Source organism: Moschus berezovskii, chromosome 24 (assembly GCF_049115385.1).
Source record: "Moschus berezovskii isolate FMDL1 chromosome 24, NW_MosBer_1.0, whole genome shotgun sequence".
In the NCBI taxonomy this organism is placed as follows: Eukaryota; Metazoa; Chordata; class Mammalia; order Artiodactyla; family Moschidae; genus Moschus; species Moschus berezovskii.
This window is the reverse complement of record NC_142483.1, coordinates 48975716-49002673: the sequence shown is the minus strand read 5'-3', so window position 1 is coordinate 49002673 and position 26958 is coordinate 48975716. Positions and strand designations below refer to the sequence as shown.

At 51.9% G+C, this 26958-nt stretch overlaps 1 protein-coding gene and 1 long non-coding RNA gene across 5 annotated transcripts in view; one reads left to right on the top strand and one right to left on the bottom strand.

Annotated features, from left to right (window-relative positions):
• Positions 1-26958, top strand: part of LOC129548132 (uncharacterized) — a 111465-nt gene that overhangs the window by 18203 nt on the left and 66304 nt on the right. Inside the window, exon 6 of one of the 3 annotated variants that reach the window (XR_008684265.2) lies at positions 5083-5219. The exons of the other annotated variants lie outside the window; for them this stretch is intronic. This is a non-coding gene — a long non-coding RNA (uncharacterized LOC129548132). Of the gene's footprint in view, positions 1-5082; positions 5220-26958 lie in introns of those variants that run through there. 3 annotated transcript variants of the gene reach the window in all.
• XIRP1 (xin actin binding repeat containing 1) lies at positions 18-9347 on the bottom strand. Of its 2 annotated transcripts, none has more exons than XM_055414594.2 (2): positions 9211-9347; positions 18-6124 (listed from the first exon to the last, which is right to left on the bottom strand). In XM_055414594.2, the coding sequence occupies exon 2, from the start codon at positions 6118-6120 to the stop codon at positions 679-681; it is 5442 nt and encodes a 1813-aa protein (XP_055270569.2). In that variant the 5' UTR covers positions 6121-6124; positions 9211-9347; the 3' UTR covers positions 18-678. The 2 variants fall into 2 exon arrangements, with proteins under 2 accessions (XP_055270569.2, XP_055270570.2); XM_055414595.2 differs by having other exon boundaries at positions 18-6121; positions 9211-9341.

The window sequence follows — 26958 nt, the reverse complement described above, 5'->3', positions numbered from 1 at the left end:
CAGACACGGAGAGAAGGGAATAAAACTTTGGTTTATTAGACTGTATCCTTCCTCTTTGGGGTACAAAGTGAAAGGCTGTGGAGGTGGAGAGAATCTTTGGCTTCTAGGGACATTGATGATCATGGACTTTGTCTGTGTGAACTTTGTGCTGCCAGGATGACCCTCTGAATGAGGGAGATGCTGAGGACGGGGTCCTTCTGGGGCCCTAGTCAACATGTAACAGAGACCAATCCGGCTGGCCCTGTCTTCTCTAGGAATTAAAGAGCAGAAGGCTGAGAACATTTGACTCATATTAAAGAAATAAAGGCTGAAAAAGTGGAAGGTCACTCAGGGGGCTCAATCGCAGGCAGTGGCTTGCAGACTTACTTGTGTTGGCATGCGGGCCAGACCTGTGTGAGAAGCGTGTGTTTCTGTACAGATTATATCCCTCACAAGCAGCCACAAGCCCCCATTCTGTTGCTGGGCTTGGGCTACTCTGGAGGGCTTCTTCCCTACCATCCCCCCCTGCCTTTTGCAAGAACCTGGCCCATGGATGCTACCGATGAAAGGGAGACTGCCCCTATATCTCAGAACATGCCCTTTCTTTTTGGTTCTTTCCTCGTGCTTGCAGGAGGTGAGCAGCCACCTCCGTCCCGGGCCCCTGGGGATGGGTGGAAGACTGGTGGCAGACGGAAGGGCTCACTGTGCAGCTGGTGTGGGGCGGCCACAGGGCACATGCAGCATCTCAGCTTCTGCCAGGCCCGTGCTGAGCCCAGTCGGGCTGTGCAGAAACTGCCTCATCAAGAGGGAAGTGTGGTGCCCAAGGTGGGGGCCTGGGCCCCTGGGTGGCTCGGCGGGCTCAGTGACCGTGCTGGGGGACATGAGCACTGTGGTCCCACACTGGTCCACCCTCTCAGTCACTGTTCCTGTGGCTCCGTAGTGCCGGGAGCCACCTGGCGCTGTCTGCAGCTCCAGAACACTCTTCTGCTTGGTGGGCAGGGCGCTGGCTGCAGCAGGGCCAGGTGGGGGCGGTCCAGAGAGCTGGGGGGCCACTTTCTCTCCAGCCTTGTGCCAGATATCTTTCTGGTGGGGCTGAGTCTGGCATTCATCCTGGGTGAAATGTGCCCTCTTCACAAAGATCTCAGGGTTGCCCCTCGGGCTGGCCTCCTCCGGAAGCTTCCTTGTGGCCGACTCCATGGAGATAAAGGTTGGGAAAGAGGGTGACTCTCTGCTGAGAGGTAACACTTGGGGAAGGCGCGAGTCTTCTCTCAAGGTCTCCAGCTTCCTGGTGGAAGGGGTGGCCAGGGCTGCTTGGCTTCCAGCCTCTGAGTGATTTCTGACCTTGACTTGACTCTGGACCTCAGTATGGCTCATACCCTCAGTTTGGCTTTGACCTCCTGGCCTGAGCGTTGGGCCTGACTCTCCACTGTCTGTGACACTGACCTCATGGGCACTGTGTTCCTTTGGGGGTCCCTGGGAGTGGCCCCTGGTGTCAGTCCCAGGCTGGAGTCTAGACATGGAGCTGAGCACCTTGTGCACGGCTTCCTCGATGTCCAGCAGCCTGGCCAGGGTCTGTTCCTTCAGCCGGGCCACTTCCGTGCTAACCCTCGTCAGCTCCCCAAAGGCCTGCTCCACCGAGGCCTCGGGCTTGCAGGGGATAGCGGGATCCAGAGGGGCTCCTGGCAGCTGGGGCACAGCCTCAAAGAGTCTCCGCAGTGCCCGCACGTCCACAGTGCTTTCAGCCTCCTTCTCCAGAGCTTGCACCTGGCTCAGGAGGCCCTGGAGCTCATGCTGGCCTCCCTGCAGAATCTCAGGGCTCTCAGGGGCCCCTTGCTGGGAACCATCTGTGGACTTCTCTCCTGGGAGGCTAGGGCCCTGCTGCAGTGAGATGGGGTGGCTGCTGAGAGCTGAGAGCCCGAGGGGGTCAGGGCTGTGGTTGTTGCTGCCCATCACCTGGCTGTTGGTGGGCCTGGGGGCCACGGTGCTGGGGCCATGCTGGGGACTGGACTGGCTCTGTCCAGCGGGATCCTGGGGCAGAGATACTCGGCCCTGGTCTGCAGCAGTGGAGACCTTGTTTGGCCGAGGGTCACGGTCGGCTGTAGCAGTCTCACCTGGTTTGTATTTTCCGTGCCTCACCTCCTCAGCGGCGCTGTGAGCCAGGGCTGAGGGCTTGGACAGCCAGCGAGGAAGGGGGAGCTGGCTTAGGTGTGCAGGTTTGGGGGGCAACTGGGGCTTCTTTCTCAGGTGTGTGGAAGGTTCCGGTTTCAGGGCCTTTGTCTGTGACTCCCCAGGGCTTTTCTGGCCAGCAGGGCTGCTGTGGGAGTGGAGAAGGGGGTCCTGCGTGGGCTTGGAGGCCTGCCGGATGGAATTCTCATCATGCCTGGGTTGGGCTGGGAAGTCCGGTCCCGTCACAGCAGCTGGGAGAGGAGGAGGAGGAGGAACAGAGGCATTACGGGAGTGCAGACTGGCACCTGCCACCCGAGGCCCGGAGGCCTGAGTGTGGTGGGCTAAAGGGGCAACCTTCAGGGTGGTCTCTGCAGCTTGGAGGCCCCCTGGGCCGAGTCCTGCCATCACCTTCTCTGGAGGCCCCCAGGCCTTCTGTGCGTGGCCCCCCGGCTCCTCTTGCCCGGGCCCGAGACTCTGACCCGGGCCTTCCAGGAGTGGAAGGGATCCTTGCTCAGATGGCTGGACAGCCCCGGGCAGGTCAAAGGTCCTGATGGGATGAGCAGTGTAGATGCCATCCTGAATAGTCCCCCACCCCCCAGGCAGCCCTCTGGGCAGTGCTTTCTGTTCCCCACTGACCTTTCTGGGGGCTGCTGGGATCCTGGGGTTGCCTCCCACCAGAGGCCTGCTGTTGCTCTGGGCAGTCCCTGTGGCTGGTGCTTGCGGAAGCCCATCCTGGGTGGGCATAGAGGCGGCCCCAGGGGTGGGGCCCGGCTTGTGCTTGCTCCGAGCTTGCTGCTGCAGGCTTTGGGCTTCGGCTGTTGCCGTCCTTCGACTCTGCATGGTGACCTGGAGGTCTGGAAACCTAGGTCCTGGGGGCATAGTCGTGGCTGCCTCTGACTTTCCTAAAGCTGCTGTCTCTTTCTGCCCAGTGCACCTGCTTTCCTGCTTTTCTTCCCCAGACAGAGAGACTGCCTTTCCAGTGGCTTGTGGGGCGCAGGGAGTGGCCCCCGGCCCTCTCAGATGCCCCATCCCCATGCCAGGGTCCAGTGGGGTAATGTGGATGATGCTTTCAGCCGGGGGCAACTTCTGGGCCCCCTCGCTGGCCGGCACTGGATTTGAGTCAGCTGGCGGCTCCCACCGCAGACTGTGCAGGCCACTCAGATCTCCTTTGTTTATGCAGCCGGCCAGCAGCTGCACGCTGCTCCTTTCGGGGGCCCTACTGGCTAGCCAGGGTTGCAGGGAGTAGGCGGTCAGTGACACCAGGCCCTGCTCTGTCTCCTGCATCACCAGCCCCGTCCTCCTCGCGGAGGTCCCGAGGCCACAAGCCAGCAACTGCTGGAACTCAGGGTCCATGTCTTCGATGCTCCCGCTGCTGCCTGGCGCTGGCAGCTTCAGCGGCTTGAGGTGAAGCTGGCCCGCGGGGTTCTCCTGAACCAGCAGCCCCTGCTGGTCCACGTCTGCCCGGCGCAGCACTTGGCGGACAATCCTGGGAAGCTCCCCAGACACTAGCTCCTCCTTCCGAACGTGGGGGCCACCTTGCCCTGGGCCTGGGAGCACGTACCTGGCGAGGCAGAGCTCCCCTGGCCCTCGGGCCTCCATAAGGATGCCTCCATGGTGCAGGATGCCAGGCGTGGCGTGCAGTGTTCGCAGGGTCCCCTCAGCTGCAGTCTCTTGCTTCTCCGGCACCCCCTTACCCGAGGGACCCATGGGCTGCTCTTCCTGGTGGTTGCCCCCTTGGATGCTCTCAGCTGCCAGGGAGCCCATGGGGCAGTTCTCAAAGAGCCAGGTGAACTTGTGCACTGAGCCCGCTGGGATGGGCTCAGGGATTTCCCTGGGTCGCTGGTCTTCTCTCTTGCCTGCCTCCAGAGCCTGGAAAACCTCCTTCTGACGAGACACCTGCCCCGAGGGGATATCCACTCTGCTGCAGTACCGCACAGGCCCCCTTCCGCAGGGGCGGCCTGAGACCTGCAGAGGTTCAGTCTCAAAGACGTGTCCCTCCGTCTGTCTTTCCCCAGCCTGGACCTGGCTCACCTCAAGGTGCTGCTCTTTGGAGCCTTCTGGCCAGTCCGAGGATTGGGGCGCAAACATCCAGGTGCACGACCGTGCCTTGCTTGTGGGGTCTGTGACCTCAGACCCCTGCCTCTCGGCTAGCTCACTCATTGGGCACGTCTCGAACAACCATCGGATGGTCTGCACATCACCCTTGTGGGGTGCTTCGAGCTGAGGGCCTCCCTGAGGCTTTCCTTCTTCTTCCTGTCGTTCCTGCTGCTCCCGCTGGTGGATTACCTCCAGGGGCTGTGTCTCAAAGAGCCACCGGGCAGTGCCCACATCTCCAGCCACCACTTCCTGCCGGGTGATGCCCCGCACCACATCGACAGTACTGGGGCTTCGGCCTAGTCGGTCTAGGGGCTGTGTCTCAAACATCCACTTGTAACCCTGCACGTCACCTCCGACTACCTGTTCTCTGCTGACGGAGGTCAGGGCATGGAGGTGACCTTTGCCATCCTGCATGGCGTACATTGGGGACCCTGTGTCCTGGGACTGCCCAGCAGAATCGGTTCCTTCTGCTCTGCATATGCTCCCAGGGGCCAAAGCTTCCCCCTGCCCGATACTGTCCAGGGGAAGGGTCTCAAAAAGGTTCTTGAAGGTCTTCACATCTCCCTTCACCCCATCCCTCTGGGGGGCACCCTGAGAGAGGGTTGGTGCTGAGGGGTCAGCATTGGATAGATGCTCATTTGTGAACCTCTCGCCCTCCTGGGGACCCACCCGCTGCAGGTGACCCACTTGGACGTTGTCTCTGAGGGTGTCCAGGGGCTTTGTCTCAAATAGCCACAGGGTGGAGCGGACATCACCGGGGACTACTGCCTCTTTGGGTGGGGCCTCTGCTCCAGCCTCCTCTTCCCCCTTGAGAGTGTCTAATGCTCGGGTCTCAAACAGATGCCGCTGCTGCTGAACGTCCGGACCAGGAGGGATAAGGTCCGGGGATGGCTGGAAGTCCTTCTCATCCACTAAGATCTCCCGGATGGCATCCAGGGGCTGTGTCTCAAAGATCCAGCGAGTCGCGCTGACATCGGGCCGGGCCGCCTCCTCCAGGGAGATCCCCCGGATCACCCGCACCTGGCTGGGGTCCCGGTTGATGGCGTCCAGAGGCTTGGTCTCGAAGAGCCAACGGCCAGACCTCACTGCATTGCTTTGGATCTCCTCCCGGTAGGCGGCCTTGACCTCGTGGATGGCGCCCTCTGAGTCCTGGATGGCACATAGCGGCTCTGTTTGGAACAGCTTCACCGTCTTCTTCACATCACCTTTCAGCTCCTGGATCTCTGAGCGCAGCTCCAAGGGGCTCTGCTCCTGGGTGGAGGGGCGGGAACCAAGACGGTCCAGTGGCCGTGTCTCAAAAAGCATCCTGGTACCCTGGACGTCTCCGCTGGCTGCAGGCTCCCTCACTGTAGCCTCTGGTGCTTCACGAACCGTCAGCTCATCCAGCGGCTTCGTCTCAAACAGCTGGCGGGCTGCACGCACGTCCCCTCCAGATGGCCGAGGTCCGACCAGCTCCTGGTTTATGCTGTTAGCAAAGGAGCCTTCCTCAAACTTGCGGGAGGTGGCCTGGACGTTGCCACCGGGCACGGACTCCTTGGCAGTTGGCTTCTCATGGTCCCCAATGGCATCCAGCCGCCAGTTTTCAAAGATCCAGCGCATGCACTGGACATCTCCCTCGGTGGGCTCCTCGGAACCCAGGACCTCAGCCAAGTCTTCGGCCACGGCCTCCTCCAGATTCTTGCGGAGCTCGGGGTGGATGTGCTTGTAGAGGCGGCGGAGCTCGCTGGCTTGCCGCTGCTGGTGGAACTTGGAGAAGGACTCCTTGGGTGGCGGCGGCGGTAGATCCTCCAGGTCAGGTGGTAGAGGGAGGGGCAGGTCCTCTGTAGCTGCCATCTGGATGGTTGGGGTGGGGGCCACCTGCGTCGGGGCATTGGCCATCCTTCTGAAGAGAGGGGGCAGAGATGAGGATAGGGTTGGGGAATTTAGGTGGGATGGGGCTTGGTTGCTGGGATTGGTTGCAGAGTAGCCCTTGGTGGCATGTGCTTAGAGACCACCCCTTCCCCTTTCCAGACCTCACCGGGGTCTCACCCTGCTATCTGAGTGGTTGCTGTGTGACTAGTCTTGAATTTAAGGCATATGAGCCATCCATCAGGTGGGTCCCTGCTCCCCCAGAATCACCTGGGTTGTCACAGAGCCAGCAGGGCACTGCAGGCTTTGAAACTCTGTCTTCCAGTTAAGGGGTGCCCAATCCTGCAGTGGGAAAACTGTTCCTGTCCTGTCCCATCCTTGCCTGCTTTTGCCAAAATCAGTTTTTCCCTGGTAGACTCCCAGGTGAGTGGCCTGGGTGAATTCTTATTTAAGGGATCCCGGCCAGGGAGAAGCAGGTCCCTAAACTGGTGACTGGGCTTCCCTGGTGGCTCAGAGGGTAAAGAATCTGCTTGCAATGAGGGAGACCTAGGTTTGATCCCTGGGTTGGGAAGATCCCCTGGAGGAGGGCTTGGCAACCCACTCCAGTATTCTTGCCTGGAGAATCCCCATGGACACAGGAGCCTGGCGGGCTACAGTCCATGGGATCGCAAAGGTTTGGACATAGACACAACTAAGTGACTGAGCACACAAACTGGTGACTATTTCTCATAGAAGTAGTTATCAGTCATGTTTCCTTTCTTAACACCAGAGGGCGCACTTGTCCCTTTCACTGGGGGGCTGTCCAGCCTTTAGCTCTTGGCTCTCCTTTCTCAGGCCAGGGAGGCAAAGCAGGGGCCGGCAGCTCTTGCTGCAGCAGAAGCAGTAAGGCTGAGTGAGTCTTCACCAGTTGTCTCACAGTTAGGCAGAACCCAATTCTGAATCCTAGCTAGGGGTTTTCTGAGCTAGGGGGACCTCTAGGATCTTCTGGCCCAACCACTGTTGGTTAAAGATGAGGAAACTGAGGTCCAGAGTCAGACCTCGGTGAATGAGGCGCAAGCAGTGCTGGATCGGGGTTTCTAAACACTTTGGGTAGAAGTGTGAGCTTTCTCAGTGGGTGTGGTGGCCCTCTGTTTCCCAGCAGACACCCCAGGAGGGAAGGCAGAGAGACTGAGGGCCTTCCTGCAGCGATCGCCTCATGCCTTGCTCCCCTTCTTTCTCCCTCTTCGTGCCCCTCAGCTTTCACCAAGGCACTGCTCCCCACGCCCCGGCCTGCCGCTCAAGCCCTTCTCTGGTCTCTGCCCTCGGTGTCTTATCTGTCTTGTGACAGGTGTACTAGCAGTCCCCAGAGGCCAGTAGGGAAAGAATGAGAAGCACGTCCCCCCACTGCCCCTGACCCACAGCTCTGCGCCATGCTCAGTGCTAAATATAGCCGAGGTCCTGGCCTCCACACGGCGGCCCTGGGCGGAGGAAGGTCAGGCTCAGCCAGTGGGACCCTGGGAGACTGACACCCCTCGGCTCCTTCTCTGCCCTGGGCTTCCTGATCCTGCCTCCTGAGCTGGCGGTTGGCCCCTGGCTGCAGGATGACCAGAGCTAGAACCATCTTCTGGCCACAGGGACCTGGGGGTGGGGGAAGGACTTCCTTCTCTCGATTACCTCAGAAGCGGGGAAACTAAGCCCTGCTTGCCTCACCCACATCCCAGCCTGTCCTCTGAAGACATCCAGGGAGTATGACCTCTAAAGTCGACAGTCCAGGTCTCATCACACGCTCTAGCCTCTGAGTTCTCATGAGGACCCCCCGCCAAAGGCAAGCCTTGATGGTCCCCTCATCCCCCCTGTCCTGTCACCGGTGTGGCCTGAGCAGATGGCATGTACGGGCCGCCAGCTCCACCCCACCCCCACCCCCAGGAATCTCCAGAATCCCTGCTATGGTCACATGTGATCAGAATCAGAGTCCAGAGGGGGCAGACCTGAGGACCCCCCGAGGTCACTCGGGGAAGGAGCTAACCCAGGCGGTAGCAAGGCCTTCCCACCTCGTTTCTCAAGGATGGGGACTGGGCGGGGTGAAGGCCGAATTCAGCACTGGTACCAGACTTTGGGTAAGGCCTGAACCCTAGGGGTGCTCCTGAGCTTGGCCTCCCAGGACAGGGCCGGCCTCTCTGGGGGACCCCCACTTTTGTCTCCAGGTCTGCTCTTTCTTGGCCCATTCCGCTTCACACATCTTGATACTTGGGCAGTGTACTCTAGCACTCACACCTGGTCACCCCACATTTACCCCCAGATCTTCCTTAAGGGCTTTCCTATTGGGCAAGTTGATGGCCCACATCACACCCAGGCCCTAGGCCATGTGGGGTGCTGGACGCAGGCCAGCCCTGGGGAGACATTCCTGAGCCGGCTATGCCAAGACTTCTACCCACAGCAGCTGGGCACGGGGCTTGTCCTGGCAGCATAGAGTCAGGCCCCCATGGCCTCCCCTACCTCTTCTGTCCAGACACTGGGCCTCGCTGGGGCTCCTTGGGAAGAAACCCTGAAGCCTGAGGAGCTCCATGCCTGATTTTAAAAATCACAACTCCAGACCACCTCCTCCAGCAAGCCTTTCTGGATTACGCCAGACTGGCTGGAACCTGCCCCTCTGTAAGCCTCAGGCCTGTGGAAGCCACTCTGAGCACTACCATGGGGCTCGCGATAACTCTCTGGCACCTTCCTTGTGGAATCTGTATATCAGACCCCTCCACTCACCTGCTCCAGATGTGTGGCCCCACCTTCCTTCCCTCCCTCAGTTCAGCTCAGTCGCTCAGCTGTGTCTGACTCTCTGCAACCCCAGGAACCGCAGCACGCCAGGCCTCCCTGTCCATCACCAACTCCGGGAGTCCACCCAAACCCATGTCCATCGAGTCGGTGATGCCATCCAGCCATCTCATCCTCTGTCGTCCCCTTCTCCTCCTGCCCTCAATCTTTCCCAACATCAGGGTCTTTTCCAGTGAGTCAGCTCTTCACATCAGGTGGCCAAAGTACTCACTCAGAGCTTCCCCTAATACATGCTGCCCTGAGAGGGGCCAGAGGGGGTCCCAGCCTGGAAAACCAGCCCTGTTGGTGTGGAGAGAAAAGAAACGGGTTACTCACCTGCGGGTTCTGCTTGGCTGATGGGGTTTGGGGTCTTCGGCAGGTGTGGCCTACGGCTCTGTCGTTCTTCTTGTTTGGGCTGCCCTCGCTCTGCTGGCTCCGTCGGACGCCTTCTCGCTGCCCTGGCTCGGGGTCTGTGTCCCCTGCCAGCCTCAGCAGCTGCCTTTATCTGGCTGGTTAGGGGGTGGGGGTGGTGGGGGGAGGCTAAGGTCAGAGTATGAAGTGGTTCAGTTATTTTTAGGGCTCTGGAAGTTATTCTCCATCTTGGGCATCAGTTACATGTCCTTTCTGCTAGGGAGGGGAAGAGGAGTGAGCGGGGGAGAGCTTCATTCATCCAAGTCTCCTCTGAGGATTGGGGTCAGTGACTCAGCTGTGGGGTGGGGTGCGGGCATCCCAGACTATTCTGAGGGAATGAATAAGGAGGAGCATCTGACACCTGGTCAACTCGGCTCCCCATCCTGTGAGCCCCCATGTCCCTACCCCAGCCTCTGACTATGTCTGATATGTGGTGTGTGCCCACCTTGCCAGGAGACTGGAGGCCCGCTGAGGGCAGGCCTAGGCCCTTGCTCCTCAGGTGCCAGCCCGGATACCCCTGAGAGTAAGGCCCTTCTCCCCACTCCCGCGCTAGACCGTTCCCCCGTCTCTCCCACCTCTCCCCGTGTCCCGCCGCACAGGTATATACAGCCCTGAGTGCACACAGCTGGATTTGGGGGAAGACATCTGTGATTCCTGGCAACAGTTCTTCACGGGGTCCATGGTTTGTCAGAGGATTCCGCAGCGTGGTTCCGTGGTGCTCACAGCAGATTATCTGGGTCGTTGTTTACTTCCAGGCTCTTGCCTCTGACTCAGGGCCCAGGCTTTCTGGGAACGGAGGGGAGGGGAGGGGCAGCACACGGGGAGCTGACTCTGGGGTTATTTCTGACCTGGAGTCATCAGCTTCCAGTCACAGAAGGAGTATGTGTGTATGTTTGTGTGTGGGGGTCACGGCTGCCCCTCCTTGACTGCCCAGAGCCCAAGGGGCTTAGTAGGCTCCCGAGATCCTGGCGTTTAGGCCGGGAAGGGCAGTGTGGCGAGGGGCCTCAGGAGACCACGCAGAGCTCAAATGACAGGCACTTTGCCTGGGTTCCGTGTCGAGGTTGTGTTCTGCTATCTGGCAGAACAGGGTCTTTCTTCCGACATCATGGGTGCCCTCTGGTGCCAGGGGGTGATGCCAGGCACTGCTCACTCTTTCCGCTGAGTCAGTGTCAGGCAGGCAGCATTGGCCTGGGGTGAGAAGACGGGCATCGGAGAGCCCTCCGCCCTGGCCTCCGCTCTGATTCCGGTCTTTTTGCCCTTTCCTGCCCAGCACCTGCTTCCCGGATCCTGTCTCTCCCTGGGAAGGGCAGGAAGATACCCATCCTCTCAGGCCAAGGGAAGAGGAGCCTTAGTGCCTGCCCTCTGGAGTGGTTTTGAGACTTGAATGAATTCACACATTAGAGGGTTTTGTGAGAGTGCTTAGCACATGGCCTGTGTTATACAAGGGCCTGATATACAGGTTATTACATACGTAAGAAAAGGAACGTGCCTGGGTGGAATCCACTTCTGTATCACCGCAACTATGATAAACTCATGGTAGAAATTTCTCAGGCCTGGTTTGTTTTTATCTAATACAATTGTAACGTCCAATGCAACTGCCACTAACAACATAAGACTATTTAAATAGGTTAAAATGGAACAAAATGAAAAATGGTGTTCCTGCATCCCGTTAGGCACATTTGGAGGGCTCCGTGGAGCACAGTGCAAAATGTTCCCACCATTGTGGGAAGGTCTCTGATAGCACCATCAGAGACACTGAAAATCTCATCGAGGGTGGTGTTTCCTTCTTTGCCTTGGCTCCAAGGACACTCTGAGCTAAATGTTTAGACTTTCAGCAGGTAGATGCTGTGGGTTGCATCCTGTGTCATGGGGGGTAAACAACTGTCCCTGTTGCCTGTCTCTGAGGGGTTTCCCAGAACAAGGGACTTTCAGTTTTAAAACTGGGAAAATTTGAAGACAAACAGGCTGAGCTGGTCACGCTCTGTATAATGATCTAACAAAATCACATCATCAAGGTGTCAGTGATAAGGCCATTAAGGCAGTAGTCAGGCATTTTTTTATCAGAGTATCTCTGGTGGTGGAGCTGCTGGGCAGTTATCTTTTTAAAAGCCCCCTCAAATCATTTTGGTAAGGAGCCTGGGAGTAAATGGTTACCCTGAGGTCGAATGGCTGTGCTGGTTAATTGATCTGTCAGAAAGCAGAAGGGCTGGGAGGGAATGGAGAGGGAAGGTGTTGTTTATCAGTGATTGCAACCTGCCCCCGGCCCCCTCCCCCACGGCTTCTGGAACTTAGTGCTTACCAGTCTTGAGGGCACATTCCTCTGTCCGTCCGTCCCTCTTCAGTGGGGCTCTGCTGAAGTTGGGGATTAGTCAGAAGCCCATGCCTGTCCCAGGAAAATGGCGGAGCTCAGAGTGAGCAGCCGGCAGTAGACTCACCTGCTGTCTCAGGAGAGGCAGGACGCAGGACAGGTTCAGAGCCAGGCTGCCGGCCTGAGTTTGAACCCTGTCTGTGACACTTACTAGCTGTGTGACGTTAGCAAGTTACTCATCCTGTCTGTTAGTCAGTTCCCTCGTCTATGAAATGGGCGTAGTAATAGTGTGTGCCTCAGAAGGTGGCTGTGAGGAGCATGCATTTGTTACACACACACCACCTTTGGTACAGTGCCCAGTGTATGTAAACTCAACTGATAAGTAAGCTCAATACATCCTCCCCTGGATCCCCACCACCACAGGCAACTTTCCCTGGTCCCAGATCCCAGTGTGTGCTCTGGGTCCAAAGGCAAGTGCCCTTCAAAGCCCTGGCTGGCCTCCCTCCAGCTGGGAAGCAGGCACAGGTGTCAAGGGACAGCTGTGGGCCGGCCAGGCTGTGTCTGCTCCAGGGCTGCAGGACAGGTCAGCTCAGTCTCTTGACAAAATCCTCTGAACCTGCAGAAGGGACTTTCTGCTCTGCTCGGGGGGCAGCTCAAAGGTGGGCAGATGTGAGGGGAGAGTGTCCACCTCCTGCCATGGGAGTCTGGTGGCCGTGCCGTGAGGGTCATGTGGGCCCTTTGCCAGACTGCTGTCACCAGCCTGTCTCTTCTATTTGTATGACCTCTGAGGGTCTCCCTGCTTTCTGTATCAGTGTGTTAGGTTTGGGATCTTCCAAGAGCAGACTCCAAGAAGAGCCTTTGGGTGCAAGTGGTTTCACTGGGAGGGGAGGAAGGGGGTGAGGGGCTAAAGAAGTGAGGAGGAGAAGGAAAGCAGATTATTTCTGTGGACAGCTGGGGCTGGATCTCACTGGAGACTTCCGGGAGTTGGTGTAGAACACGCCTCACCGGGAGGGGTAAGGGAGCTGGGGTATTTAACCACCCTTCCTCACCCCGCTGGATGAGGATTGGTCCTGGAAGCACTCCCCCAGATTTCCTGTCTTCCTCTCAGGCAGAGAGATCCAAGTGATTGAGCTTAGGACCCTGTGAACCTGTGTGGGGACTGCGCACTGAAGCTGCTGGTGACCCCAGGGAAACGTGAGGGATCCAGGGGCGCTGGCAACATCTGCTGCATTAACTTCTCCCACCTGTGAGATAAGCACCTATGTCATAGGGCTGTTTGAAGATTTAGACCAGTATACTGTCCAGTGGAAGGGCTTCCCAGGTGGCGCTGGTGGTAGAGAATCCCCCTGCCAATGCAGGAGATGCCGGACACACTGGTTCAATCCCTGGGTTGGGAAGATCCCCTGGAGGAGGAAATGGCAACTCCAGTATTCTTGCCTGGGAAATCCCACGGACAGAGGAGCCTGGAGGGTTACAGTCCATGGGGCCATAGAGTCAGACACGACTGAACACAAGAACAGTTATATGTATGTATACATCCAGTAGAAAAATAGTGTAAACCCCGTAGGACATTTAAAATTTTCTGGTAGCCACATTGTGAAAAGCAAAAAGTGACATTAATTTTAAAAATACATTTTATTTCACTCAAATTTCTAAAATGTTATTTGCACATGTATCAATAAAAATTGTTAATGAGATACTTTTACTTTCTGTATTTTGAATCAAAATCCAGTTTTATTCAAAATCCAGGGTGTATTTTTTTCTTTTGAATAGATTTTTTGGAAACTTTTCTTTCGGTTTGCATTGAAATTGAGCAGAAAGTAGAGTTCTGATGCACCCTTTGCCTCCAGGTCAACGCATAGCCTCCTCCGCCCTCAGGACCCCCCGCAGATGGTGCGTTTGTTACAGCTGGTGAACCTGGTGAACCTGCGTTGACACGTCACTGTCACTCACAGCTCGCAGTTTGTTAGGGCTCAGTCTTGCTGTCGTACCTTCTGTGGGCTTGGACAAGTGTATAATGACGTGCATCTGTCTTTATGGAGTCATTCAGTGCTGTTTCACTGTCCAGAAGTCCCCTATGCTTGCTCTTCCTGTTCAGCCCTCCTTCCTCTCCTCTCTAACTACTGGCAACCGTTGATCATTTTACTGTTTGCATACTTTTGCCTTTTTAAAAATGGCATATAGTACATAGCTTTTTGAATTGTCTTCTTGCACTTAGTAATATGCACTTAAGGTTCTTCCATGACTTTCCAGGGCTTGATAACACGTTTGTTTTCTGAGTTAAATAATAATTCATTGTCTGGATGTACCACAGTTTTATTGATTCGCCTACTGAAGGATGTCTTGGTGGCTTTGAAGTTTTCGCAGTTATGAATACAGTTGCAATAAACATCTGTGTGTAGGTTTTTGTGTAGATATAAGTTTTTAGCTCCTCTAGGCAAATACCAAGGAGTGTACTTGGTGGATGGAATGGTAAGAGTATGTTTAGTTTTTTAAGATGCAGCCAAACTGTCTTCCAAAGTGGCTGTGCCAGTCTTGCCTTCCCACCAGCGATGAATGGGAGTTCATGTTGCTCTGCACCTGTGCCAACGTTTGGTGTTGTCAGTGTTCTGGATTTTGGCCATTTTAGGAGGCATGCAGCAATATCTCGGTGTTGTTTTAATTTGCATTTTCCTGATGATATATGATGTGGATCACCATTTCATATGCTTATTTGCCATCTGTGTATCTTCTCTGATGAGATGGCTGTCAAGGCCTTGGACTCATTTTTAAAATGGGGTTGTTTGTTTTCTTACTGTTGAGTTTTAAGAGTTTTTTGCATATTTTTATGCAAACAGTCTTTATCTGTTATGCCTTTTGCAAATGTTTTCTCCCAGACTGTGGCTTGTCTTCTGACTCTCTTGACATTGTCTGTCACACAGCAGAAGTTTTTAATTTTGATTCTGTCACCAACCCACATGAGCCTGGAACAGAAGTTTGATTTAGTTTCCAGATGGAGACTAGTTTCAGCCTCAGGGTTCCCTGAGCAGAGAGGCCAGCCCTGCTGTGGCAGAATTCTGACCTATAGAACTGTGGGCTAACAAATGGGTATTGTTTAAGCCACAGTTTGTTATATTTTGCTGCATGGCTACAGAAAACTGATAGGGACTGGAACCTGGAGCAGATGAGGGAGAGGGGGCTGGAGACCGTATCTGCTTACTCGTAGCTTCGCCCTGTCAGCCCAGAGCTTGGCCCAAACATTCACTACCAAGGGGCTGGATCGGGGATCCCAGGCATCTGTGCTCAGCCCCCAGGTCACCACCAGAGAGCCTCCCAGCATCTCTGAATCAAGAAATCCAGGTGAGGGAAAAATTGGAGCAGGGAGAGCGCATGGTCTTTCCTTCCTCCCATTTTACACATGGGCACTTTCAGCAGAGCCTGATGCTTTGGAGCAAAAGGAGCTGGTTTCACACCTCCTTTGGAAGCCCAGCTCCACCACTTCCCAGCTCTATAACCTTGGACAAGTTCTGTCAATGCTCTGTGCCTCAGTTTCCTTGTCTGTATAATGGGGATGGAATGCTTTAGACATAGGCAGATGAGAGAATAGTATTTTAGGCAGAGGAAGAGAGTGGGCAGAGGGTGGAGGCTGGTCTGGTGGCAGGTGGGGCCAAGTTGTAGGTGCCAGGCAAGTTTGGCCCCTAAGGAACAGGGTTTTAGCTAGAGCAGTTTGTGTTTCAGGAGGCTGGTGACGAAGGCCTGTCATAGCAACCCAGGTTCTGAATGGCGAATTTCTTGGTGGTGGCAGTGGGAAGAGGCTGGTCTGAGGGACGCTGAGGGGGTAGAATAGACAAGACCTAAAAGACCTAAAAGATGCCTGAATGCCTGCATGGTTTGAGAGAACAGACTGACAACTCTTCAGTGAACTCCGCTGTGAGGAAAGGGGGCACTCAGGGGTGGTCCCCAGCCGTCTGGCTTGGGGAAGTGAATGAGTGGGGATGCCAACCTGGGCAATGGGAGTGAGGCGGGAAGGATAGGGTGGTGGGCAGAGCGCGGAGGCCGCAGTTGACTTTGGACAAGATGAGCGTGAGGTGCAGGGTCTCCAGGCAGAGCCTATCTTCAGGGGCCGGATGATCTGGTCTGGAGCTGGGAGAGTAGACTGGGCTGGCGACAGACCCGATGGCCCATTTGTATGCAGGTGAAAATTGAGGCTGCAAGGGAGGCGATCTCCCAGGGTTCTGTGAGGAGAAGCGGGCTCAGAGCATTCGCAGAGGAGAACGGACTGGGGAGGACGACTGCAGAGCAGTAGCAGAGGAGAAGCAGCAGCCAGGGAGGCAGGGGCAAGTCCAGACAGGAGTTAGTCATGGGAGGTGCTGAGGGGAGAGACTGACAGCGTCCAGTGTTGCAGTGAGAAAAGGAAGGGAAGGGCTGCTGGGTTCCACAGCGGGGCCCTTGAGGGCTTTGATCAGAGCAGCCACCACGCAGGGGAGGAAGCCACGCCAGGCTTTGGAGGGCTGAGGGCTGGCTCAGGGTGAGCGTGTCTGGACCAGGGAGAGGGGGTTCTGGTAAATAACTGCCCCAGTCCTCAGGGAGCTACTGGTCAGATGGGCATCAATATAGGAGTCAAACCAGTCAGCTATCACGAAAGCACCCTGCAAACTGAGGTATGGGTGCCTTCTTCCAAAGGCATGTGGGGAAATGGAACGTTGTAAATGGTTGGCAATACCCGCAGTGACCAGAAGGTGGCAGCACCTCACCAAGTGACAGTTCATTTCACAAGTCCAAGCCCTGCATGTCATCATTTCATTTATTTATCCTGCAAGAATTTTTTCTTCCCACAACTGCTATGTCCTGGGTTCTGGGCTAACACTGAATAATCTATCTATGTAGATGATCTCACAGAGCCTGAATTTTAGTTAAAGAGTCAGATTACACAGATAAGTGAATTATCCTGATAACTGATCATCTCTATCAACAAAGCTTTATGTTCTCCAAGTTGCAGGATAAACTTTCTAGAATGTGTGACATATATTCCTTCCTCTTGGAACAACAGGTCCTGAGTAGAACGTGAGTTCATATACTGGGTCATCCATTCTGGGATGTGTTTACTTATTCATGGGACAGATTGAATTTATTTTCCAAAGACGGCTGGTCCATTGTCTCCTGTCCCATGTGAACTCCTTATACCGTGGATGTGGCATTCCTCCAGTTGAGAAGAAGCAGTCTCTGTGTCATCCCCTAGTGGAAGGGTACATTGTGACTTCTGAGGCTGGGTCATAAAAGACAATCCAGCTTCCACCTGTATCTCTTCTGCTTTGCTTCTGAAGTTAGTCTGGAAGGGTCAGAACAGTTGCTGGGCAGGCAGGGGAGTGAGGTGGCGGCCCCGGCGGGCTGCTCTGGCTCAGCTTGGAAGCTCAGTGGAAAGGGAAGTGTGGCTGGCCTCCTCACTATTCCCACCCCTTGCTTTCAATCCTCGTTACCCTTCACCCATTCCTGATGTCACCCCAGCCTTGTTCAGGGTGAGGGGAGGAGTAGGGAGAGATAAAGGGGCAGAGAAGGTGTTGGTGTGCCCTCTGGGGGGCTGTGAAATGCCTAGATGCTGCCTCTTCCTCTCGTGGGTGGCTCAGCATTGGAGATACCGCCTGAGGGCACACCATTCCCTGACCAGGGTGGCGTGAGCTCAGGTCGGCCCCTTGTGACACCTCCCCTGTGCCTTGCCAGTGGTGGGGCTCGCAGTGGACCTTAGCGGCCGCCTCACGCGTGCGCCCCAGTCTGCTCCAGAGAACTCAGGTCATGCTTCCTTGAAGCGCCCCTGTCAGACTTGAGGCAGGAGAAGGAAAAGCCCTCTCCTTTAAGAAACCATCTTTCCAGTTTTGCTCCTGGTCCCAGGCCCCCGCCTCGTGCAGGTGATGGGCTAAAGGTCAAGAGCCAGTTTGGCTCCCTTTCTTCTGCATGTCTTACACTTCACTCCTGACGGTGGGGAACTTGTTTTTCTCACCTCTGGTGCTTTGCCCAAAATCTGTGAGATAGAAAATGCCCTTTGAAAACTTCTATTACATGAAAAATAGTTTTGCACCTGTAGAGATTCAAAATGCACCTCAATCACAATGAAGATTATTTTAAAATAATCTTTTGTTTTATTATATTATTTTATTTATATTGTATTTATATATTATATTCATTTATTTTATCTATAATTTTATCTTAAGCTAAAAACATCTGAACAAGCAGCCGCCACAGGGATAAACTTTATCTCAACTTCTTTTGTAGATTTAAGCAGGACCTCCTAGAAAATACAGTTGCTATAAATCCTCTCTGGCAGGTTTACAGCCAGAAAGGAGACTAACCACTATCACAGGGATGAGTGATTGCTTAAACAACTTTATCTGAAACTGTCCTGCCTTCCATTTATTCTTCCACAGAAGCCCTTTCTCCTCCTTAAGTATGTTGATAAACCTTTATCTTTGGTTGTCCAGGGAGCCAATTCATCTGAAGCCTCCTTGGTAAATAAACTTTGTCTTCTCTCCTATTAATTTGTCTGTTGTTAGTTAACTCACAGGCCTCCAACCACTGAACCTAGCCTGGTAGGTTGGCGGAGGGAAATTTTTTCCTCCTAACACATTCTCCACCCCCCGCCCTGCTTTCTTTTTTCTTTTTTGCTGCACCATACAGCTTGTGGAATCTTAGATCCCCAACCAGGGATTGAACCTGAGCCCTCGGCAGTGAAATTGCAGTGGAGTCCTAACCACTGAACTACCAGGAAATTCCCAACAGCACATTCTTCTTTGACAACAGGAGTATGGGTGACAGTTGACGATTTTGTCTCTGGTCCTGGAAGGTGTTCTCCCGCTCGGCCAGTGTCACTGGATAGCACAGGGTTCACACCTCTCTCTCTCATGCATGTTAATTGGATTAAAAGAAGGGATAGAAAAAAGAGAACATAAATAGAAATCACTGTACTTCCGGTATGGCCACCTACAGTAAAGGGCTGACGTGTTTTGGGAACAGCCACACAAAAGGAATGCTTTCTGGTTCCAAAGCAGTAAGTGAAAGAGGAGAGTGAAAAGGTTGGCTTGAAGCTCAACATTCAGAAAACAAAGATCATGGCATCTGGTCCCATCGCTTCATGGGAAATAGATGGAAAAACAGTGGAAACAGTGTCAGACTTTATTTTTTGGGGCTCCAAAATCACTGCAGATGCTGACTGCAGCCATGAAATTAAAAGACACTTACTCCTTGGAAGGAAAGTTATGACCAACCTTGATAACATTGAAAAGCAGAGACATTACTTTGCCAACAAATGTCCGTCTAGTCAAGGCTATGGTTTTTCCCGTGGTCATGAATGGATGTGAGAGTTGGACTGTGAAGAAAGCTGATCGCCGAAGAATTGATGCTTTTGAACTGTGGTGTTGGAGAAGACTCTTGAGAGTCTCTTGTACCGCCAGGAGATCCAACCAGTCCATTCTAAGGGATATCGATCCTGGGTGTTCATTGGAAGGACTGATGCTAAAGCTGAAGCTGCAATACTTTGGCCACCTCATGCGACGAGTTGACTCACTGGAAAAGATTTTGATGCTGGGAAAGGTTGGGGGCAGGAGGAGAAGGGGATGACCGAGAGTGAGATGGCTGGATGGCATCACCGACTCTGTGGACATGAGTTTGAGTGAACTCCGGGATTTGGTGATGGACAGGGAGGCCTGGCGTGCTGTGATTCATGGGGTTGCGGAGAGTCGGACACGACTGAGCGACTGAACTGAATGGCCAGGAGAGTGGGTGAATGATGCTTGTTTTCATTCAGTCCTGTGTAATTGCATTTGAGTGGGATGTAAAATGTTACCATGTGGCTGAGTACCCAGTGACTGGACCCCCCCCCAACAAAAATCACAGTCTTTTGTATTAGTCAGCTGGGCTGCCATAATGAAATACCATGGCCCAGGTGACTTAGACAACAAGAATTTATTTCTCTAGGTTCCAGAGGCTGGAAATCCAAGATTAAGGAACCTGCTGATTTGGTTCTTCGGTGAAAGCCGCTCCCTAGGTTGCAGACCTGGGTGAGAAGGTTGTCAGCCTTCTCACCGGGTCCTTACTTGGTGAGGGGGAGAGCGAGCGAGCGCGGGTCTCCCTGCCTCTTCTGATAGGAACACTAATCCTATCAATAGGGTTACGGGGGTCCTATCCTCGTGACCTCGTCTAACCCTAACCACCTCCAGGTACCAGCACGTTGGGGTTAGGTCTTCAACAGACAAATTTGGGGAGACACGAATATTAGTGTGTAACAACTTCTCTACAAAGAAAATCTAACCAGTCAAAAACTATTATAATGAATCCAGTGCAAAATGTTTGTGTTGAAATGTGTCATTTCTGGTTTTCTTCCTGCTGTCTTTTGTTGACTCTTGATAGCATCAAACCCACCTTCTCATTCTGCTCCTGCCAGAAACCCAACCCACCCTCCCTGGGACTTACATGTTGAGTGCTCAGACAGAAGAATCACGTGTCGAAAAAATTCTGTATTTCAGTAGGTAACTCTGCACCATCTGCAGTACCCCTTTCTGGGTCTTCAGGTTCTAGCCCTGTTTGGTTTTGTCCCCATTTGCAATTCATCTCAGCGTTCCTTTACCACATAAATTTGTGCTGTGTTGAGCTTTCCTTAGATTCAGTCATAACATCTGCCTGGTTTTCTCAGATCATACGAGTAAAATGAATTCCTTATCACACATTCATTTTCACTTCTGTAAAGAGAGCCATGGTTTTACCTGCTTCTGGAAAGTATCTTTTAACACAGGGAAGCCTTTGTGGGGAGAAGTCATCAGGACTCAGCTTCCAAAGAACCAACTAAGTCTTTGAGCCTGTGTCTTGCTGATCTCGGGTCCTGACCTCATTCGTCCAGATACTCCAGCCCCCAAACATTGAGGTCATTCTCACTTGTCTTTTTCTGGCACCCACCACGTCCCACCCTGTGGTAGACTTAACAGTGGCCCTCTGAAGATGTCCACATCGTAATCCTGGAACTTGTGAACGTGTTCCCTTACGTGGCAAAAGGAACTTTGCAGATGTGATTGAAGTACGGATTCTGAGGTGGGGAGATTCTCCTAGATTTTTGCAATGGTTCCAGTATAATATCATGAGGATCAAAGTCAGACATGGGAGATGTGAGGTTGGGAGAAGTTGGAGCGATATGCTTTGAAGATGGGGCAAGGGACCACAAGCCAGGGAACCCAGGCAGCCTCTCGGAGCTGGAAGAAGCCAGGGAACAGACTCGCACGCAGTGCCTCCAGAAGGAAGAGGCCTCACAACATCTGGACTTCAGCCCCCAGAGACTCTTTTCAGACTGTAAGGAAACAAATCTGTGTTAAGTCAGTAAATTTGTGTTGATTTGTTATACAAACAATAGGAAATGAATGCAAACACCATAGCAAATTATGTTGGTTTTGTTTTCAAAATACAGCCAAGACTGACTACTTCCCAATTGTGCCGCTGGCATCCTGCTCCTTCCCTGGCCTGGATTGATTCAAAGGCCTGCTTACTGTTTTCCCTGTTGACTGGCCCTCCAGCCTTTTCTGCCCTCTAAGTACGGAGAAGGCAATGGCAAGCCACTCCAGTACTCTTGCCTAGAAAATCCCATGGATGGAGGGGCCTGGTAGGCTGCAGTCCATGGGGTCGCTGAGGGTTGGACACGACTGAGCGACTTCACTTTCACTTTTCACTTTCACACATTGGAGAAGGAAATGGCAACCCACTCCAGTGTTCTTGCCTGGAGAATCCCAGGGTCAGGGGAGCCTGATGGGCTTCCGTCTATGGGGTTGCACAGAGTCGGACACGACTGAAGTGACTTAGCAGCAGCAGCAGCAGCAGGTACAGAATATGAGATTTCAATGTGCTGCCCTCTGGTGTTCACCTTTGGCATTGTCTTTCTCTGACGCTTCAATGGCTTCCACAGCAGTATTCATTTTCACTGTCACTCGAATTCTCCAGACAAGAATGCTGGAGTGGGTAGCCATTCCCTTCTCCAGGGGATCTTCCTGACCCAGGGATCGAACCCTGGTCTCCTGCATTACAGGCAGATTCTCCACCCTCTGAGCCACCAGGGATGCCCATGGTGATTAATATATACTTGCTAAAGCCCTGATGCGTTGTACGGGTCAGGTGCATTGTATCTCTTCTTCTGCATATTATCCCGGTTCACCACCAGTGACAGTATTTTTTAAGGGTCGAGGAGGTTTACCAGCCCATGGCAAGGTACAAAGTGATCAATGATGATAACAGCCATATTCTGTCAGGCAAGTGCCACTTTGTGCTGTGACAGTATCTCACAGGACATCCCTGGTTCCCCAGGGACAGCTTTGCATTTGCATTGCTGCAGCTTGCCAGGGGCTATGCATCCATTATTTCCAACCGGCAATGGGATTCTCACTGCCAGCCTGCTGAAAGATAATTAACCCACAGGATCCCGTGTCCACAGTCTGCTTCCTCAGACGGCTCCTGATATCCGCTGTTGCAGGTCAGGTTCCCTGTGACTCAGGCTGTGAGAGGCAGACTTGCATGCAGGCAGTTTTGGGGGAGCGCTCATGGGTGCATTAGGAGAGGGATGGGAGGGATGACCTCCTATGAGGAGTGGAACTGACAGTCGAATTGCAGGGCAGTTGCCTCATAGGCTGCAGCCGCCGCATGGGTCACAACTGCCAGTCCTGTAAGGCGTGCCGGAGCTGGGGTGGCTTTTCCAAGTTGTCGGCATGTGGGGCAAGAGGGGCCTTTACACCCCTACATTGGCGAGTCATTGGATGTGGTTGGCTCCAGGAAGAGGGTGGCACCTTGGGCAAGGTGGTTTTCTTCACCCCTGAGCAACCCTTAAAGGAGGACTTACCTGAGAGCTTTCAGCCACCAGCATCCTTGACAGTTGGGTGAATGAGTTCTGAAAGGGGTGAAGGGGCAGGACTGGATGCCATCTATCACAGAGACCTTTAATAAAAGCTGTATCAGATTTTATCACTGCCCTGCTTCAATCCCTCCAGTAACTTACAGTTCATGTTTAATATGCCCCAGATTTCCTGGCCACCAGTGACCTCTGACATTAACCATGCTCTGGGGCTCAACATGCTGTCACTATAGTGTTTGTATTTACCCAGCCACCAAGTATCTATTGAATATTTACTATGGACTAAACTATGTTCTAAATCAGGGGTGTGCAGACTATGGCCCACAGGCCAAATTATGCAGCTGCTTATTTCTATAAAAACAGTTTTATTGAAACACAGCCTCAGGTATTTTTTTAAATATTGTCTATGGCTACATTTTTGCTACTGTGGCAGAGCTGAACAGAAGCCATATAGCCACAAAGCCTAGAATATTTACTACTTGATACTTTACAAAAAATATTGGCTGATGTGTCTTCTATATCTATACAAATATATATATCAAATAATAAAATTTATTCTTCCTCCTGTCTCTTCTGTCTCTCTCTGTATATGTACACACACAAAATGAGACTCATATTGCAGCCACATACATAATTCTGTAAGTTTTCTAGCTACATTAAATAAGTTTACAAAATAGAAACGGGTGAAATAAATTTTAATAGTATATTTTATGTAATCCAGTATGTCCCAAATATATTTCAACTTAGAACCAACATAATAAAGTATCAGTGAAATTCTTTCCATACTTTTAAAATACGATGGCTTTGAAAGTCAATGTGTAGTTTACCCTGAATCTGGACTAGTGACTAGTGAGGTGCTCACTTGCCGTGTGTGGCTAGTGGTTCCTGTATTGGAGGGCGCAGTTCTAGAAGCAGGTGATGCAGTGAATAAAGCAGACCAAATTGTTACCTTACATTCTTAATGGAGAGGAGAGACAATAACATAATCAGGTAAAATATGTTTTATGCCTGATGGTGATAAGTGGTAATGTGGACTCTTGGGGCAGAAGTTGCGTGTTTACACTTGATCTTAGCCAAAAGGCCGAGAAGCGATTGAAGTTGCGTGTTTAAATTGGGGAAGATCACAGTGAGAGAAGTGTGTGGTGAAGAATTAACCTCACTAGGAGGGAGGTGGGAGGAGGGTTCAGGATGGGGAACATGTGTACACCCATGGCTGATTCATGTCAATGTATGGCAAAAACCACCACAATATTGTAAAGTAATTAGCCTCCAATAAAAGTAAATAAATTAAAAAAAAAAGAATTAACCTCACCAAAGGTGACTTTTACCTTGAGTCCTGGTTGGTATCTTTGTTTGCCTGGGGCATTTGGCCACTGGGCAGTTTTAACAATGTGACTTGTGATGGGGACTCTGGGTCATGCTATGACATTTCTGCCTCCAGAGGAGCTGGAGACTAAAGGTATCAGCCGCCCTCTGGGAGGGGCTGGGGACTGCAGGTCAGCGACATGGCCAGCATGTGACCCAAATGCTGTTAATACTGTGGGCACCAGTGCCCTGTGTGTTGTCACGTTCTGTGGCTGGGAGGAGGTCACACAGTGTCCACGGCTCCACGGAGAGAACAAGGAGCATCTCTTTGGACCCCTTGAGGGCTCTGCCCTGTGCACTCCCCTTGGCTGATTTCATATGTATCCCTTTCCTGTGATAAACCCTTCTCTGGGGGAACTTCCCAACCCAGGGATCGAACCCAGTTCTCCCACATTGCAGGCAGATTCTTTACCAGCTGAGCCACTGGGGAAGCCTGAGAATACTGGAGTGGGTAGCCTAGCCCTTCTGCAGTGGATCTTCCCGACCCAGGGATTGAACCAGGTTCTCCTGCATTGCGGGCGGATTCTTTACCAGCTGAGCCACCATGGAAGCGCTGTAATAAACCCTAACCATGATTATAGCTGCTTCCTCTGAGTTATGTGAGTCCCTCTAGCAAATTATTGAGGTGGTTTGGGGATGACCCTGAACTTGCAGTTGTTGTCAGAAGTGAGGGTGCTGTTTTGGGGTACTGTTCTAACTGTACCGTTGGTCCTAAATGCTTATAGACAGTGACATCTGAGTAAAGACCTGAAAGAAATGAGGGGACAGTGGGAGGCGAGGGCTGGACCAGGGTGGGCACCAGGGAGAGTGGGAGGAGATTCTTTCTTTGCTCACTAGTTTTTTTCTTTCTTTTATTCTAAGTTCTGTAAGTGCAATAACACATTTACCAGAGACTTAGAAAATACAGAGCAAAGTTACATACAGTTCTACTCTATATTACAATTTTTTAAGTAGATAAAGTTTTGGTTGGAGTTTCAGTATCAAACTCTCAAAAATTAATAGAATGAATAAAAAAGTAGAAGGATATAGTAGACCTGAAAAGCACAATGAACCAATTCAGCACAATTAAGATTTACACAGTTTTCACACAGCATCAGGATACAAATCTTTTTCAAGTTTCCATAGACTATAAACCAAGAGACAATAGACCATATCCAGGGACGTAAAACAAGATGCCAAAATTTCATGGTCTAAAGGTATTAAAATTATACAGAATCTGTTCTGTCACTGTGGAATTATGTTTGAAATCAATATCAAAAGATATTTGAAAATAACCCACATATTTTCAAGTCCAATGTGACTTTTACCAAGAGAGAGCTTTGATGTAGCCATAGAAAGCCTCAATAATGTTAAAATACTGAAAAAAACACAGAAGGTGATTGCAGAGAAGAAAATATTAAAAAAAAATTAGTATCAAAGTGAGAAATTAATATCAAGGATACTTTAAAAGAAACCCATGAGTTTGGAAATTAAATATGCACTGTTAAATGATGTTAAATGGTGTATCTAAGAAACCATTACGAGGAAAATTTGAAAACATTTGTAACAGAATAAAAATTATGTCTACTCACTATCTTGATAAACCGCTCTATGAGTACCCAGATCTCCCGTTTTAAAGGTTCAGCATTGGGATTAAGCCTTCAGTTAAGATTTAGGTTAAATTAGGGTATTGGGCGGAGAAAGCAATGGCACCCCACTCCAGTACTCTTGCCTGGAAAATCCCACGGACGGAGGACCTTGGTAGGCTGCAGTCCACAGGGTCGCGAAGAGTCGGACACGACTGGGTGACTTCACTTTCACTTTTCACTTTCATGCATTGGAGAAGGAAATGGCAACCCACTCCAGTGTTCTTGCCTGGAGAATCCCAGGCACGGGGGAGCCTGGTGGGCTTCCGTCTATGGGGTTGCACAGAGTCGGACACGACTGAAGTGACTTCGCAGCAGCAGGGTATTGGCATTAGGGTGAGTTGTAGTGCTTTGTTTCGTTTAGTCTAGGATTGGAATTGCAAATACAACTAGGGTTTAGGCTTCAGTGTTTAGTATTCTGTGTTAGGATATTTACGGTTATAGTTAGATTAGTGCTCTGATGGAGTGTAGCTCTTGGAATTCTATGTGCCCAGTGACATTTAAGTTCCTGGGGTGTGCATTTGTATGAATTCTACTAAACAACCAGGATATACACACCCTCTTTTAATTTAATAATAGAAGTCAGCTGAGCATTGTTTCAGAGCTTGGATGAAGAAAACATGCAACTTTGGAAATTATACCATATAAATCAGCCCAGTGAGAAATAGAATGAGGCACACATCTACAATCAGTTCAATTCAGTTCAGTCGCTCAGTCATGTCCGACTCTCCACGACCCCATGAATCACAGCACGCCAGGCCTCCCTGTCCATCACCAACTCCCGGAGTTCACTGAAACTCATGTCCACAGAGTCGGTGATGCCATCCAGCCATCTCATTCTCGGTCGTCCCCTTCTCCTCACGCCCCCAACCTTTCCCAGCATCAGAGTCTTTTCCAGTGAGTCAACTCGTCGCATGAGGTGGCCAAAGTATTGGAGTTTCAGCTTTAGCATCAGTCCTTCCAATGAACACCCAGGATCGATCTCCCTTAGAATGGACTGGTTGGATCTCCTGGCGGTACAAGGGACTCTCAAGAGTCTTCTCCAACACCACAGTTCAAAAGCATCAATTCTTCGGCGATCAGCTTTCTTCACAGTCCAACTCTCAAGAGGCATTTATGTGTGGAACAATGATGAACATTGAAACTGGTTGTAAATAGGTAAGTCTAAATGCTTTTGATAGTTTGAAAAAGGAAGAGGTTTGGTGTAAAAAAAAAATACGAAAGTAAGCATACATATTTTCCCAACACACGAAGCCGTGTGGGAAAAGAAAGGGGAGAAGTTGCAGTGTTTAGAAGTTTGATGATTTGAGAGGTAAACAGTAAGTAGTTGTTTATACAAAAAGAATTTTAAGAGTGATAAATGCACAAAGGAAAGGTGTACAACTAGGAGTAATTAAAAGTAAACCTAAGGGAGTTTCCTGATGGCCTAATGGTTAGGATTGTAGACTTTCCCTGGGTTCAGTCCCTGGTCAGAGAATTGAGATCCTGCAAGCCGAGAGGGGCAGCCAAAAGGAAACAAAAATAAG